This window comes from Gossypium arboreum, chromosome 8 (genome assembly GCF_025698485.1).
Source record: "Gossypium arboreum isolate Shixiya-1 chromosome 8, ASM2569848v2, whole genome shotgun sequence".
Lineage (NCBI taxonomy): Eukaryota > Viridiplantae > Streptophyta > Magnoliopsida > Malvales > Malvaceae > Gossypium > Gossypium arboreum.
In genome coordinates this window covers 1,647,950-1,665,756 of record NC_069077.1, presented here as the reverse complement: position 1 = coordinate 1,665,756, position 17,807 = coordinate 1,647,950, and the positions used below count along the sequence as shown (strand labels likewise).

At 30.2% G+C, this 17,807-nt stretch overlaps 3 protein-coding genes and 1 non-coding gene across 4 annotated transcripts; 3 read left to right on the top strand and 1 right to left on the bottom strand.

Moving 5' to 3' along the window:
• Nucleotides 1-2,431: 2,431 nt before the first annotated feature.
• Nucleotides 2,432-2,512, bottom strand: TRNAL-AAG (transfer RNA leucine (anticodon AAG)). Its single transcript has one exon. It is a non-coding gene; the product is annotated as a tRNA-Leu (tRNA).
• A 1,191-nt stretch (nucleotides 2,513-3,703) lies between these two features.
• On the top strand, nucleotides 3,704-5,241 carry LOC108468373 (UPF0481 protein At3g47200-like). Its single transcript, XM_053031660.1, has 3 exons — nucleotides 3,704-4,679; nucleotides 4,783-5,012; nucleotides 5,086-5,241. Exons 1-3 carry the CDS (start codon nucleotides 3,704-3,706, stop codon nucleotides 5,239-5,241), a joined length of 1,362 nt encoding a protein of 453 aa, XP_052887620.1.
• A 6,105-nt stretch (nucleotides 5,242-11,346) lies between these two features.
• LOC108468374 (beta-glucosidase 12-like) lies at nucleotides 11,347-12,990 on the top strand. The gene has a single exon (XM_017769262.2). It carries the CDS (start codon nucleotides 11,425-11,427, stop codon nucleotides 12,967-12,969), a length of 1,545 nt encoding a protein of 514 aa, XP_017624751.1. The 5' UTR covers nucleotides 11,347-11,424; the 3' UTR covers nucleotides 12,970-12,990.
• Nucleotides 12,991-14,005: 1,015 nt separating this feature from the next.
• Nucleotides 14,006-14,895, top strand: LOC108469512 (B-box zinc finger protein 22-like). Its single transcript, XM_017770388.2, has 2 exons — nucleotides 14,006-14,225; nucleotides 14,325-14,895. Exons 1-2 carry the CDS (start codon nucleotides 14,040-14,042, stop codon nucleotides 14,505-14,507), a joined length of 369 nt encoding a protein of 122 aa, XP_017625877.1. The 5' UTR covers nucleotides 14,006-14,039; the 3' UTR covers nucleotides 14,508-14,895.
• The last annotated feature ends 2,912 nt before the right edge of the window (nucleotides 14,896-17,807 follow it).

The following is a 17,807-nucleotide window of genomic DNA, read 5'->3' as shown; positions in this document are numbered from 1 at the left end:
CCTCTTAGAATCCATTTGCCACAATGGGATTGATGATCTTCATTATTGATGCTGCAATGCTGATGCTTCTGAAATGGATATGGTTGTTGAAATGTTCTTATCAAATCAGTGAAATGCTTAGCATCCTTTAGCTTGGATCTATATTCGAAAGTATGGGGATTGTTTGGTGATAGTACATCATCAATGGATATGCTTTGGTTGTAATAATGGCTAAAGAAGTGACAAGTAATATGAAGAAAGGAAGGGTAATTGGGATAACCGGCGAAGGCAAGTTCATACATGTCCCTAAGAAGAAAAAAAGGAAGCTGCTGTTGAAGCAACATCAAGTCTCGCTTTAGATCATGGATCATCCCCGACTTGGCAAAGATGAGATCATTTTCAAATCTCCATTCCTTAGAATAAGCTCTCAACAAGAGTTCAAGGATGAAACCAGCGTCGACTAAAATCGTTCTGATGAGCAACAAGGGATCTGATTCAGTACTGGCTCGATTGTATTGCCGTGGTCTATTAAATGAATCATCCCAATTCCTGTAATACAACTTTTCGTAACACCCTCGGATCTTTGCTAAAGACCCTTTAATCAATGTGATAAAATCGATCAAGCTAGTGTTGGGGTGAGCACGGAGGAGAAAGGCAGCCAGGTATCTCTGTTTTTCTTCTTCATGGTGGGCTGAAAGATAGGAGCGGTAAACGAGAGGGCCGATAATGGCGTAACGGGGACGATAGGGGGCCGAATTTCCTCGGAAATTTTACCAGGAATGCTGAAGATGCAATAATCAGGCGTGACATGATGAGAATTATGTAATGAATTGAATTTGGATTCAATCTCTTGGACTAATTCCTGGACTGATATGTTTTCTGAGGCTGAACAACTGTTATCCTCTGAAATTTCAGGCTCTTTGGCTCTTCTAGACCGTCCCTTTTCGTGTGCTTTTGCATTAGTACGAGCATTATTCTCCATTTCTCAGCTTGTAGTTTTTGGAATCAAAAGAATAAATGATAAGCAACTAATTTACCCGATTAAAATGTAATTTAAATCCTAATAAAAGGACCTTTATAATTTTACCCAATAAATTGCAAATAAGTACAAAAAAAAATCATCAGCATCAGTAATTCATCCAATATAATCCCAAATACAAAAGGATCCTATCAACTTCAACTAACCCCAAATGTCAACTAATATTTGCATTGCCTTTATTTTTTTTTTCTAGTGAAAAGGATTTTTTGCCTTTATTTTTTAATGAGATTTTAAAATCTAAAAAAGTAATTGTATTAGATTTGAATTATTTCCATCAAAGTCATTTTTGGTTGTAATATTTATATGGAATTTGGGTAAATTATATGAGTAGTTATTATATTATTCGTAAGTTTAGTTTTTGGTTACCTAATTATAAAAAGTTACAAAATGATTACTCAATTATTCGATTTTTATCTTTTCTGGTCACCTGTTATTAAATGGCTGATGGAAAAGTGACTCAACATCTTTAAATTTGGTCTTGATTCTAAAAGATTTAGCCATTAACATTTACACTTTATGTAATTTAGTTTAGTTTTTTTTTGTAACCTTTCACTTAAAAAGCTAAAAAAATTTTATTAGCTAAATTTATTGAAAATATACCAAAAATACAAAATAATAATTTTATCTTTTCTCATTCTTTTAAAATTAACTCTCAATGTCATAATGAAAATAAAATTATAAAAAAGAGTCAAATTGTACTGATGTAAATATTGAGGATTAATTTTTTAGAATTAATATTAAATTGACACAATATATTAATATTGAGAACTAAAATTATTATTATATAAAATTTTAAAAGATTTTAAATTATCTCATTAGTAAACCTGTAGATAAACCAAAAGAGAAAATAAAAATGTTCTAGGAATTTATTTTTTCTAAAAATAAATACTCGACGGTAGTTGGTGGCGGTGGACGACAGCTTATGTAACAAACGATTGGCAGAATCTAAATTAAAAATTATGATAATTGAGGGAGCATGTTTTAATTTTTAAGTGATGATATGATATAAATTTAAAATATTACGTCAAGTTTAGAAATTAAAAATAAATTTAACTGTAAAGTTCAGATATCAAAATAGACTTAATTACGAAGTTCGAGTCAAAAATTATATCATCCTTCAATTAATTATTACAAATTCATAAAGATTAAAAAATATAAAACTTGATTTAATATACTGATTGGTTATTAATCCGATTCCAGCAACTATTGTCGAAGCTCAAGACAACATTAGGATATCCTACTTCTCTCCATTGAACCAGGCCCAAATTAGCCCAATTGCTTGTTCGCTATTATGTACCCAAAAGAATAATGCATGGCCCATACTCAATAAAGCCTATTCTAAGTCCATGACCTTAGTAACCAATAGATCCATAACCTTATCTTGGGCTTTGAACAAAAAAAAAAACTAGAATATGTTGAGAGCGGGATTTGAACCCACGCCCTTTCGGACCAGAACCTTAATCTGGCGCCTTAGACCAACTCGGCCATCTCAACATACTATTCGACAATTCCGGTTATAAATTTATACTTTTGAGCATTTGTGATTAGGATAGAATGAGAATTCCTAAATATTATGGAAGACCTAACTAAATTTTTCAAAAGTTTTGTCCCTATTATTAAAAAATATTTTAATTTTTGTTGAAAACACGTCACTTTTGAAGTTAAACATAAAAAGCAATGGACATATTTTTCTTCCGTTTTAAGGGTTTGAAGAAATTTTAAGTAGAAATAGATATTATATAAAAAATTCTGACTTGAAAAATCATAAAAAAAAAATCTAACTTTTCCCTTTTTATCATATACTAATTAATTGATTCTGAATCAGGTACCCCACCATACTTCACAGAATGAAATCTAAGAAAACAATGCAAAGTTTAAAAACACTGGTTTTACTTGCTTTTTTATTTGATGCTAAATTATTACTATTTTCGTTAAATTAAAAAATATATATTAGTTTTGTTGCAATCTAGATTATCTATTTACTATTTTAAGAATATATTTTTCTATTTTAGTCGTGTTTTACTATCAAGTAGTAGTGTTCTTATCCACTAACGTCATATATGGAGATAGGTTCAAATTAGGCTTGTCCATGAATTAAGTCACTTAACCTAACTCAAAGACTCGCTCGAAAAATGGGAGAATTAGATAAAAATATAAGTTCAAAAATAGACTATGATAAAAAAATAAAGCATGTTATGGTTTTATAGCATGTGGCATTTCAAAGGCGCCAAGGTATAACTACTACCTAATAATTAAACTTTTTCTCAATTATTTTGTAGTATCCAAACACCATTATTTTTTTTCCTAGCTAATTGCAGTTGTCATTTGACTTTTTTTTTTTAGTTTGTTTGGAATCTTGAAGAGAAATTCTTAACTTGTTGTGTCGATATTTTAGAAACCTAATATAGTTGGCTGTGCTACCCAGTCGTCCAACATTGAATGTGTTTTGTATGTAACTTGACATTTAAGTGGTGTTGAGATAATATGAACTCTAATTATTACATAATTTTTTAGCTGATTCCCAATGTATGAACTTACATATTTATCACATAGTATATATCCAATATTATATAAGTTAGAAGATTGCAACCCTCCCTGCCATTATGTTTCCACTCTCAAGCACTTGCTTTTAATTGCATTGAATTCCTTTTGTTTGGATTCCCGGAAAATACTGCAAGCTAAGAAATGGAAAATACTCGTACTAAGGAATGGTCTAAAAGAAAAGAAGAAGAGCCTGAAACTTCAACGAACAAGAGATGTTGTTCACCACCATTCGAAAATTCATCGGTCGACGAATTAGCCCAACAAATTCAATCCAAATTAGATTCATTAAACAATTATCAGCACGTCAAGCCAGATTATTGCATCTTCCGAATCCCCGGTAAATTTTCCGACGAATATTTAGCACCTTATCGCCCTCGATACACCGTTATCGGCCCTCTCGTTTACTACTACTATCTTTCAGGCCACCAAGAAGAAGAAAAACAGAGATACCTGGCCTCGTTTCTCCGCCGTGCTAAACCCAACACTAGCTTGAACGATTTCATTGAATTGATTGAAAAGTATCTACCAAAGATCCGAGGGTGTTACGAGAAGATGTATTACAGGTATTGGGATGATTCAGTGGGAAGAGCACGACAAGACAAACGGGCCGGGACTCTATCACATTCGTCGTTGCTCATTGGAATGATTTTAGTTGACGCCGGTTTCATCCTTGAACTCTTGTTAAGAGCTTACTCCGAAGGATTGAGAGCTGAAAACGATCTCATCTTTGCCAAATCAGGGACAATCCATGATCTAAAACGAGACTTGATGTTGCTTGAAAACCAGCTTCCTTTCTTTCTTCTCAAGAAAATGTATAAACGTGCCTTGAAATGTAATCCACATTACCCTTCTTTTCTTCATCTCACCTGTCATTTCTTTAGCCATTATTACAACCAAAGCATCTCCATTGATGAAGTTCTATCACCAAACAATCCCCATAGTTCTGAATATAGATCCAACCTGGAAGACCCTAAGCATTTCACTGATTTGATAAGAACATTTCAGCAACCATACTCCACGATTCATAAGCAGCAGCAGTGTGGAAAATGGAACATTCTGAGAGGAAATACACACTTCATGAATTTGATATCATTCCAAAAGCTAGAGGTAAGGGAAGGTGCAGCAGCAGCAACAAGGTGCGTATTTATACAGTGCAGTTCTACTGCGTGAAGCAGGCGTCAAATTCAAGGTGAGCTTAAACACATGCTTATTCGATATAGAATTTGATGAAAACAATGGAGAATTGAAGATCCCTCCTCTGAAGGTCGACGACTCCACGGAATCTTTTTATGGGAACCTCATGGTGTGGGAGCAATGCTATTATCCGAACGACACTTTCATTTGCGATTACATCTTTCTGATAGGATATCTCATTAAATCTGCTGAGGATGTGAGCATTCTTGTTCGGAAAAGAATTCTGATTAACCAGCTTGGCAGCCCTATTGAAATAGTAGCCGTTTAACCGTCTCTGCAAATATATTAACGTGGGGACTGAGAACCGATATTCAAGTCTTTTCATGAAGCTCAATGCATACAATGCTGTTCCCCACCATAGTTGGATAGCAATACTTAAGCTCGAGTATTTTTCTAATCCTTGGAGAGGGGTTGCTACCATTGCTGCAATTATCTTGCTTGTTCTTACTATGATTCAAACCATTTGTGCTCTCTTCTCCCTTTAGTTTCAAACCACATGTAAGTTCAAATGTCCCTTGTTGAAAGTTTAATAAGATTGGATTATGTTTCATTTGGGCCTATTTTGAGGTTCTCTTCAACTATTTTGGTGAAAATTTAAACAACAAAGTTTTTAAAATTTAATGAATCAATTCAATCAGTTTATTTGATTCGATTAAATAAATCATTAAAAAATTTAAAAATATTTGAGTTCAATCAAGACATTAAATCTTAAATTAATTTTTCTGATGTCTCTCTTCAGATCAATAACGAAACTCAAACAACCATGATATTGACTTACTGAAAACCTCCATTGACCGATGAATATTTCAAACGGTAGAGCAAAGAACTTGGTGAATAACCAATATACTTTAATTTGATATAATTTGGCCCTATCTATTATTACAATATCATTAGTTATTTAACTATAATAACAATTCCATAACATTAATTTTACTAGTTTAATTTGGTCTTTGTTGGTATTTTACCAAATATGTTTTCTATCAATCATTACACTAAATAAAGATTAAAATTACCATTCTATCACTCAATTTCTAATGTTATAGGTTTTTATTTGGCTTTATTGATAGAGTCAGGAGCGAATTTAGGGGGCTAGCAAGACTCGACCTCCCTAAAATAAAAATTTTATTTGATCCTTTAAGTTTTTAAAAAATTTAAATTAATAAAAACAAAATTACACTTTTACTCCAACTAAAAATAATAATAAAAAATTTAATCTTTTAAATTGGATTCTGTCTTTAAGGTTGAGTCGAGAGCCTTGATAGAGGGGCTCATAATTGCCTAAGAAGGCTTTTGGCAAGTGGAACTTGAGTGCGACAATGCTATGCTAGTGAAAACAATCCTTGCTGGAGGTGCAGCTGAAAGCCTATTATGGGAGTTACGGAATATTCACCAACTATTTCGCTGCAATTGGAAGGTGCATGTCCAACACATCTCTTGATTTCATAATAGATCTTAGTTACTGGTAACAATAGAATGCGAATATTCGAGACTTTAGTACTGAGTTCACTGATAAAAGATCGGAATAATTCTAATAATATTGTGTTGTCTTAATTTTTTTATTGTGATCACTTTTGCTGTTTTTTTTCTACCAAAAATAAATAAATAAATAATACCAACAAAAGCTGTTTCTTTTGTAGCCATAAGGCTCCTTTAAAGCCCAGAAAATTGGCATTTGCATGTAAAAGAAATGGCCTTATTTCTTTTCTTTTGTATATAAGCTTAAATTAATGGACCAACAAACCTAATTGGAATCAAAAGTGTCGAAAAATTAAATGTTAACTCAAATCTAATATAAAGAATGTTGAAAGTATGTTATATATATTATCTTAATCATGTATAGTTTTTATTTGATACGTTAAAATTATAGGGATTAAAATTTGAAACCGCATTTCATTTTCGCTTAATACATTATATCCAATTTGTTTATTTGATACGTAATTTATATCATAAAATTTACATATATTACATTGTAATATAATATTAAAAAGACAGTTGAACTTGTTTTCTCTATTTTTAATTAGATTTTATTTTTTATTTTTATAATTTATTTGATCAAATAAGATGAACAAATCAAATAGAGAACAAGTGGCCTCGCCAATTTGACCATCGATCCAATTATGAAAATCTTAATTAAAACTATGAAACTCAAATGCTCACACTTGTAGAAGAAGTTCAATTGAGAGAAGTTTTTTTGCTACATGGTAAATTTTATATTTGTTCTTGTTGATACAATGCCTAGAAATATCTAGAGTTTCTCCCCAACCTTTAAATAGGAGATAATTTACTTCAGCGCATTCAAACTCACGTCCTTCTGCATTAACAATAATGTAAATACCAATCTAGTTAAAACTTAATCGACGAGTCTTATTTATTTTAAGATTGAACTAAAATGGGAAATACCTTAAAAATATCTTCATAAGCCCTTTATTTGTTGTAACACACAGGTGGGAAATGCCCATCAACATTTTTGGAACCATAGATAAAATTTGGCTCCTCGTAAATAAATAAAGGACACGTACATGGACCAACAATCATTCATTATATACAAAATTCTAAATATTTGCTTCTTTGAAAGCCATAAAAATATCCATAATTGAGTATAAGGTTGGAAGAATAGCACTTCATGTGACTATCTCAAGGAGACACCATGGTTGGTGCATATTGAATGTTTGTAGCAATGTTGGAAAGAAGACAGACTGGAGTGATGGTTGAAATTGGTTTGATTGAAAATTATTGATTTATTTAAATTGATATATTTTCGAGAATTAAGGATTATAAATAGATAGAAAATCAAATTATCCTCTAAAAATACTAACAAAAACCAAATTAAGCATGTAAAAATCAATTTCATAATTTTTTAGGGTTAATATATTATTTGGTATTTTGATTTTAATATTCAATTTGGCACCTGATTTTTTTTACCTTAATTTGGTATTTGAGTTTAGCTTCAATGTTTAGTTCGATATTTAAGTTTTTCTAATTTGATACTTGAGTTTTTTTTTTGTCCCATTAAACTACTTAAAATTGAGCTTCAATATTAAGTGTCAAAATCATTAGGCTACATGATATTGTTGGGTATGAGTACTAAATTGAACATTAAAATCAAATCCAGATAAAAATTTTTTTCAAATAGATGAAATTTAAACATTTTATCTTCAATCATATGTTAAAAAGATCATACAATTAAGTCAAATATTTTAATTAAATAATCTGATTGAATTAATGATCCGAAGGTTAAACCGGTCGAATCAATTTTCATTCACCGAATTTATAGGGTCAACTTGCAAGGTTGGGGCCATTATGTTAGACATTTTTAGGGGTAGATTGATGTTGAATTTTTGAGGTCCATATTCTGCAAACATAAAAGATAAAACCTTTGAATATTTTTCACTTTATTTCTTCCCCCTTTATGCCTTGTGGATATTAAACATTAGCAAAATACAAAGTCCAGCTTTGAAAGAAAAAGAAAGGAAAAAAACTTTAACCATAAAAGGTCATTAGCCTGCAAAAGGGGATAATGTCTGCTTATAATGTAAAGCTTTCTTCTCCTTTTGAAAAATACATTTACGCTTTATTTTAATGTTTACATGATGATAAAACTCGAATCATTTCATCAAATTTTATTCATTTAAAAGAAGAAATATTTATAGGAGTATAAATATATACATACATATATATATATATAAGTGAATGTTAGAAATTAAATAAAGAGTTTTCAGTAAATGTTTACTTTATTCTACCATATCATATTTTTAAAATTAATATTTTATCTCTTAAAATGTTTATATTTAAATTTATAAATATATACTAAATGTATAAACTAAAATCGTATTTGTAGGAATATGAGTGAAGTCGAAAAAATTAATAATAATTTTTGGGGACAAAGTGCAATTTTACTATTATATTAACTTATGATTTCATAAAATTGAAAGTTACTATAGGTTAATTTACCATTTTGGAGGGCCAAGTCCACTTCATACATGTGTGTTCGCCCATGGATACAAATATAATATGTATATTATATATACTAAAAAATTATATATAAAAATATCAAAATAAATATCAAAATGTTTATATAAAAATTAGATGATATTTTGTTGAAATGGTAAAATTAAATGCTTAAATTTCATTGTGTCATGGATTCAAATCTCATTATAATTGAATATTTATTGATTTATCAAAATATAAAAAGACAAAAATATCCTCATAATAATATAACTTCCTTCATATTTAAAAGGATATTTTAATAAATTTTCATCTAAATTTGTGTTTAGTTGACTCATGACATCAACTCAATTAAAATTGATGTGAAACAATTATAAATAAGGTTTTCAAAACTGAACCGGTGGTCAGATCAGTTAGGTCACCGATTTGTTTGATCGTTTAAATAAATTATTAAAAATTCATAAAAAATAAAAATGTTAAAAATTTGATTCAACCATTTATTTATCTGGTTCAACTAGTCTATACCAGTTTTTAAGTCAATTAGTTCGATGTCCCCTTCATGGACGAGGTTATTTTCAACATTATATAAAATTGAGACTAAAATATGTAAAATATCTTATATGTATATCCTCATCCCACTTCATTAATATCTAAAATTTTAAAAATTTGTGTGTTGTGTTTAATATTAAATTTTTGGTTAAATTACATAATTAGTCATTTGTCACTAACGTTTTTAATTGGTTCTATATAGGGCACCTTTCATTAAAGGATTGATATAAATGATATTATGGTCTTTACTTAATTGATATATAATAACATATTTAATCTTTAATAGTTATACATTTTATCAATTTCATCAAAATGCTAAATAATTAATCAAATTTATTTCTCAAGAAATTGAGAAGATATTTTTTTGGGGGAAGGTAAAGCATGGTTGGCTCCAACTTATGATTTATGGAATGAATGGTCATTTGACACAAAATCAAAATCTTGTCATATATATAAATGTTTTCCTTTTCCATAGCAACGGTTTCTGGTGTTGGGACAAGACCCCTAAAGCCCGACAAATCTGTCACATACACTTAACATGTGTCTATTGTTGGATCATATACGTTTACACATACCACAATTTAATTTGATTAAATTTCAAACAAGAATTGAATATTATTTTGAGTATTAGTTTGATTAGTATAAGTATTACTGTTTGTATAGGAGAATGTAGGTTTGAGTGTGCTGAGTTAAGGAAGGAGAGAGATTATGTGTATTTTTAGACATTGTATCAAAAATATAATCCGAATCTATAATGAAATTGTAAAAAATTTATTTAAAATATAAGAAATTTTGATAAAAATATAATGTTTGAAAAAATGAGCATAAGTAAAAGAAATCAAGTCTATTTAAAATCGGCACTCGACACATTTTTACTTTATACTATATATTTTATTATTTCATTTTCATATATCACGTAACTTATATAAAATAAAATTAAAAATATAATACAATAATACAAGTGTTAAAAAGTATGTTAAGTTATATGTGTTTAATTCACATTTTAATAAAAGAAAATATAGAAAATTAAAAATAGTATAAATTTTAAAAATAATAATATGGATGAGAGGAAAATGGAGTTGGGTTAATTTTATAAATATGGATGAGCTTGGGTAAGTTTTGAAGTTTATACTTTGAGTAAGGTCGGGCTTCAGTAAATATAAAGTGTGCTAATATAATGCATAGGTCGAAAGTTTTTATTCATTGAAATATTCATTTAAGTCACTACACTATTTGAAAGTTTTTATTCATTAAATTATTTAAAAGTTTTCATTTACGTTTTTATTTAAGTCACGAAACTATTCAAAAGTTTTGGTCACTCAATAACCTGATCTACCTGACACGATAATAACTAAATGAATTCGTTTTTGTTCTCTCTTTTTTGCAAAAACTCGTGTAATTTGCAAACATTAAAATCTCATTTACATTTGGAGTTGAGTGGTAAATTGCAATTATTTTGTCTCTCTACATAAAAAGCTACTAAATACATGTTAGTATTTTGAAAAAAGTATATATATTTATAATTAGGTGCAAGGGTGTGATTACTAGAGATTAAATCTAAGTTCTTATGCATTACAATACAATATTCTTGTCACAAGACTAAGAGACTATTACCGTTTAAAACATATTTATATAAATATAAAATTTGTTAAAATAAATATAATATAATAAAATACATTATACATTATAGTTTTATCATTGGTAAACACACGAGATTCACTAATAATTGTATTTTAAATTATGTTTTAAATAAAATGGTTATATTATTAGATTGAAACAATTTTGTGTGCTGAATTTTTAGAGTCCACCCAATTATTTAGTTTGATAAATATGATACAAGTTGTTGAAATATTCTAAAATTGGTACTTTTTTAAATATTATTTATTTAATTAAAATATTTTTATATATGAATATTAAAATGCCAATTTTGGGATAAATTGGTTAATGGTTGACAATTAATTTAATAAAACACCATATGATCGGAAAGTCTCATTCATGGTTAATGACAACTTTATTCTAAAATAGGGTTTTTGTTAGATAGTTTTGATGGGTACTCATCTATAAAATGTTGTTCCTTCGTGTATCCTTCCACAATTTGCCTTGAATGCTTTGATTGTATTTATTGTTAATCTTGTAAGTGCTACAGAAAATTGCAAGGTTACAAGGACTTAAGGATGTTGCCGATTTCAGCAACTCAGTGTTTGATAAGCATCTTTGTCTTTGTTTTGTTTACTTGCTTGTGTTCCCATTGCCAATCAACTCAAGAATCTCAAAAAGAATATGTGAGTGTTAAGAGGTCAGATTTTCCGGATAATTTTCTTTTCGGAGCAACGACTTCTGCTGCGCAGATTGAAGGATCAGCTAAATCTGGAGGGAAAGGACCGAGTATTTGGGACCAATTTATTCGAGAATTCCCAGAAAAAATAAAAGATAATAGCAGCTTGGAGGTAGCTGCTGATTCATATAATCGCTACAAGGAAGATGTATCGATTTTAAAAGACCTTGGCGTTAATGCTTATAGATTTTCCATTCCCTGGACAAGGATTCTGCCTGATGGAACTTTGGGTGGTGGAATAAATCAAGAGGGTATCAGTCATTACAATAGTTTCATAGATGAGTTGATTAAAAATGACATCGAGCCTTTTGTGACAATTCTGCACTTTGATTCACCGGAAGCCCTTGAAAACAAGTATGGAGGCTTCTTAAATTACAGTATTGTGAATGATTTCAAGGATTATGCTGAAATTTGTTTTAAAAAATTCGGAGATCGAGTTAAAAATTGGATTACAATTAATGAGCCACTAATTATGGCTAAAATGGGGTATTGCTTGGGAGTGGCTCCACCAGGCAGATGTTCAGATAGGAAAATGTGTCCCAATGGTAATGCAGCCACAGAACCTTACATTGTTGCCCATAACGTTCTTCTTGCTCATGCAACAGCTGCTAAGCTTTACAAAAAGGAGCACCAGGCAACACAAGGTGGACAAATTGGAATAGCCCTTAATTCCCATTATTATGAGCCATATTCAAACTCATCACTTGATAAAGAGGCAGCAAAAAGAGGTATGGATTTTGAGTTGGGATGGTTTATGGAACCATTAATGCACGGAGAATACCCAGAAAGCATGAGAAGATTAGTTAAAGATAGGCTACCTGTTTTCACACCGGAACAAAATGAGCTTGTCAAAGGATCTTTTGATTTCATCGGCATCAATTATTACACCTCAAGATATGCTAAAAGCGTTCCACCTACTCCAAATGCTGCACCAGCTAGCTGTTTGGTAGATCCAAATGTTAATGCCACAGTTGACAAAGATGGAGTCCTTATTGGTCCAAATGCAGGAGGGAATGAATATCTTTACGTTTATCCCGAAGGGCTTTATAAACTTTTGAAGTTTATGAAGAAAAACTACAGCAAAAACCTTAAAATTTACATTACTGAGAATGGTTATGCGGAGAAAAGCAACATGTCGATCTCCGAGGCACTAAAGGATCCAAGCAGAATTGAATTTGTTCAGAAGCATTTACATCAACTCCAAATTGCAATAAGAAATGGTGTGAATGTCAAAGGATATTTCTATTATAGTTTACTTGATAGTTTGGAATGGAGAGATACCTCCACCATCGGATTTGGACTTTATTATGTTGATTTCAAGAACCTTACTCGTTCATGTAAAGAATCTGCTAAATGGTACCATAATTTTATATTAAAGGTATAAAATAATAAATATTTCGAACAACGAGCTAACTTTTTCAAAGATTTTACTTTTGTTGATAATATATTTGTAAGTTTATGTATTTTGTTCTAATACAGTTTTATATTCAACTCTCGCTCTCTCTTTATATATGTCAACACTATACTTTTTTAATACATTTTAAATATATTTATTTAGTAATTGAATTATTTTATACCTCGAAATAGATTTGACCTTATCCAATAATTGGATAATTTTTGTCAACTAATCTAGATTAATTGATATTTAATAATAAAATATATATTATAATTTATATTTAAATTTAATTATGGGTTTATTTAAATCACTAAGCGGTTAAGTTTTTTTTTTTTTTAAAAATTGATTAGCTACCTTTAAGTGATGATTGGACAATTGATATGGTAGATCAATACTCATTAACGAATAAAAGAATATACTTTAGACCGAAATTGATCTAACGGTCAATCTCAGAGGTCGAATAAGAAAACTGCTTGGATTTGGGTTCGTCCATTTACGACCTTCAAAGTTGTTTTATAAATAAAAAAAAAACAGAACTATAAAAGAAAAGGAGAATAAAAAATTTTCTATTATTGCAGGTGGTATAAATAAATGTCATTCATAAACATTATTTTAACAAATTAATAACTTAAACGAAAACTTTCAAATACTTTTAAAATTAATTCATCAACCGAGTTTTGCCCCCATTGAACTTTTCATGCAAAAAGAGAACCACGTAAAATTTGGATATTTACCTGGAGATATTTTGCATTGATAAATTATTTTGCTTTTTTATTTAAAAATTTTAAATAATAATTTGCCCATTAGAAAGTTAACAAAAAGTGCCAGACAAGCGGTCCGGTCTGGTCTCCCAGTCAAAGACACAATTGAAAATTCGCCACGTGTACACTCAAAAATATCATCCTCCGACACTCCTTATATAAACACAATCAAATTCCAAAATTTAATTAAAAAAAACATTCTCAAATTCAAAAAAGAAAAAGAAAAAGATCCGTTGGCTCGCGCATTCCTTAAACCACAAATTATATAGATTAAATAAATAAAATTTCGAGAGAGAGATGAGGATACAGTGCAACCTGTGTGAGGCGGCGGTGGCGAAGGTGCTATGCTGCGCCGACGAGGCGGCGCTGTGTTTAGAATGCGACGAGAAAGTCCACGCGGCCAATAAATTGGTCAGCGAACACCAGCGCCTCCCTCTCTTTTCTTCTTCTTCTTTTCAAATGCCTAAATGTGACATTTGTCAGGTACGTACTTCCGAATTTTTTAAAAAAATCGAATTAAAAGGTAAAATAAATTTATCATGTAATGTTGATAGAATCGACCCTTTTTTTTTATTTGGACAGGAAATATCTGGGTTTTTCTTTTGTTTGCAAGACCGGGCATTACTATGTCGAAAATGTGATGTTGCTATACATACAGTGAATTCAGTTGTGTCATGTCATCAGAGGTTTTTGCTTACTGGGGTTGAAGTTGATGTTGGAACCAAAACTGACACCATTGGTGCCTCTTGTTTCAATGCTAAGTGACCTTTCAATATACACCAAATGTTGGAAGTGAAATATAATAAAACTGGAAAACATTCAGTAATGGCAAATGGCAAATGGATGCTTCTTTTTTTGGCTTTAATCAATGGAAAAATGGAACATCCAAGGTGTGGTTTATTGTTCTAGTTTTTGTACTATGTTTAATGTTGTTTGTTCTAGTACTAGAGAGTGGAGATCACCACCCATCTTCTTTAGTAACATTTCTGTGTGTCTCACCTACACATACAGACAACAGTGAGTGAAAAAGCACTCACCTGTCTTGCTTCCAATATTTTCCATGGTGTGTGTAACTGAGCAAGGACTGTATTGCACAAAAAGATTCTCGCAATCAATCTAATGGTGTGAAAAATCCATTTCCATGTGCAGTAAACTGGCTCCATGAATGATCTGCTAAAGTCTTTAATACATAAGTTAGTCTTCCCACGGTTTTCACATCAAACTTCTGAGGTGTGGTTTTAACCCAACATCTCCATCCTTTCAATTTTCTTTTCCCGGTAGAATCACAGCTATCCCATATGGTTTGAGTCTAATCTTATTTTAGAAAAAGATAGGATTTAGGTAATAACTTCTTAACAATGATGATTCTAAGATTTAAATTCTGAAGCCCATTCTTCTAATCACTTGTTAGTATCCTCCTTTCAACTACTTTCTGTGGTTTGAGAACTTGCTTAACCGATGTCAACTAGGCTACTTTCTTTTATGTTAATACTAATTTTTCAAACTCAAGATGAGTGTATCAATATGAGCGTCTATACAAGAATGTTTCAATTTTCCACATGTTACGAGCATCCTACTTAAAAGAAAAATAGGACTTGGACATCGAAGCATGTGTCGAAGAACCACCTCTTGTACTTCCATTGCCTCTTATTCAGCAAATGATGTTAAATTCTTTAAATATATAGCCTCTAATGATTTTTAATATCTATAAATTTTGGCATTTTAATATAAAAAAGTAGAAAGTAGGAAGTATGATGAGGTGTTTATGTATATTTTAAGTAGATGGAACCATAAGCTCCCATGAGGTCAGCTGCCACTAGGTAATGAGCTTGTTGAGTTATGGTATAGGTCTTTGGTACGCGTCGTGGGAGGTTACTTGGGGTCTTGTCTCTGTAGACTGTCTTAGATTAATTTTGATGTGATTAAGCAAGATTCACATGTTGAGCATGCAAAGGACAAATGTCAATGGCCATATGAGACGAGATACATTTCAATAGACAAATTTCACTGATTAAAGCAAGTTAATTTGGTGATGTCAATATGATTCCGTTGGCTTGGCAAGGTCCTCGCATCAAGATGAAGAAATATAGCTGATTTATCAAAAAAAAAAAATTGTTACACTTTTTTAGCGTAAACTAGATTAAGTTCTCTCACTGATTAGTAAATTTACACTTTAATCGCCTAATTTTAAAAAATTACAAATTGATCATTGAATTATTCGAAAGTCTAACCCATTAACTTGGTAATAGAAGTAAGATGTAGACTTGTAAATTTACAATTTGATCACTCAATTATTAGTAAATTTACAATTTACTCACTCAATTTTAAAAAAATTATTAGATGGTCGTTTAACTATTAATAAGTGTTCATTTTAGTTTCTCAATCTTTAAACCATTAGTGCCTAAACTGATAATCCAAGCAACCCCAAACCCTAACAAAGTCACTGTCAACCCTATGTCTTGCCTTTAGTTCAACCAACTCAACAAACATTCATTCTTAACCACTCACCATTTTTCCTTTGGCCAAAACAATAACCTAAGAAAATCCACAATCAAATTATTCACACTGTAACGACCTGAAAGTCAATGGTTTTGGAATCTCATTTTCGATGTTCAAGCCCGTAAATATTATTATTTAATATTTACTAGGTTAGTATCAAATTTAATTAAAGTTCGGTCCTTTAATTTTGTTAATTGGATAGTTAATTAAGATACAAGTGTATCAACCCTAAAGCCAGTGGTGCTAGAAAATTCGGCTTCAAGATCCCGTTAAAACGGGATCGTAAAGATTTTATTAAATATTTAGGAGTTATATTAGTAGTGAATTGAATTTTGGATAAGTAATTTTATTAAATTAGTGATTAATTAAGGTATAGGGACTAAATTGTAAAAGTCGTACAAGTTCAATCATTAAGGACTTTCTTAATAATAAAGAGAACTAAGGATCTAAATGGAAATTATACCATCTTATATATAAGGTGGACTGTAAGTGGATTAAATTCATTATAATTTTGAAAATAAAAATAAAAAGAAAATAAATGATAAATGGTTAAAATAACAAGACATAGTGGAATGAAAGAGAAAGTCCTTTCTTCCCCATGCAACCAAACTGTAAGAAGAGAAAAAAAGAAAGAAGAACACATTCGGCCCTAAGGTTTTGAGTTTTTAAAGATTGGTTAGTGTAATTTAGTTTTTTTCTTGTAATTTTTATGTTTTCGAGATCTTGAGAATTTAAGTTTTATTGACTTGTGTGTTATTTTTTAAAACTTTTAAAATATTGAAAAGATTTCATTGATGATTTCTTGAAGTTTTAGATATTAAATTGTTAGATTTTAAGCTTAGAAGTGAATAAGAACTAAATTGTGAAGTTAATTGATATTTGTGCTTAATAGGGACTAAAATTCATAAATTGTGAAATTTTTTGTAGAAATGAAAAATAGGAGGTTCTAAATAGACTATAGTGAAATTGGATTGCAATTTGAGTTCTAAATTGAAAGCTAGGTTAGTTCCGATTTTAAGGACTAAATTGAGTAAAAAGAAAAATTTTAGGAGACATCCGAAATATGAAATTGAATTGATACATGCTTAACATAGGTTGTTATAAGGTATTTGGAATTGAAAATTTGAAATGAATTATTATTTATATTGGGAATTGAACCAATCGGAGGATAATTGCGAAAAAGGAAAAATTACAGATTAGTCATCGACGTCTTGTTAGTATATGTTTTGTCTGGTAAGTTCATATGTAACTTACTATGTAAATTTTATGATACGTTTGATTATATTTAATTTTTATTAGTTATATTAATTATAACTTTAATGATATTGGCTTATAAGGGACTGAACTGTAAATTATGAATTGTATGGCAAGTGCCAATAGGTACATTGATGTTGGCTTAAGTTGATTATATTTTTAATATTAATAGATGATATGCTAGAATTATATAAGTTTGGAATGGAAATTTGGTATGAAAAATTTGTGCTTTATTGAGTTGGGTGAGTTGGAATGATTATACAAATGAGAATGTTGTAGGTTAGAAATGGTATGTATGTAGGGCTAATATAT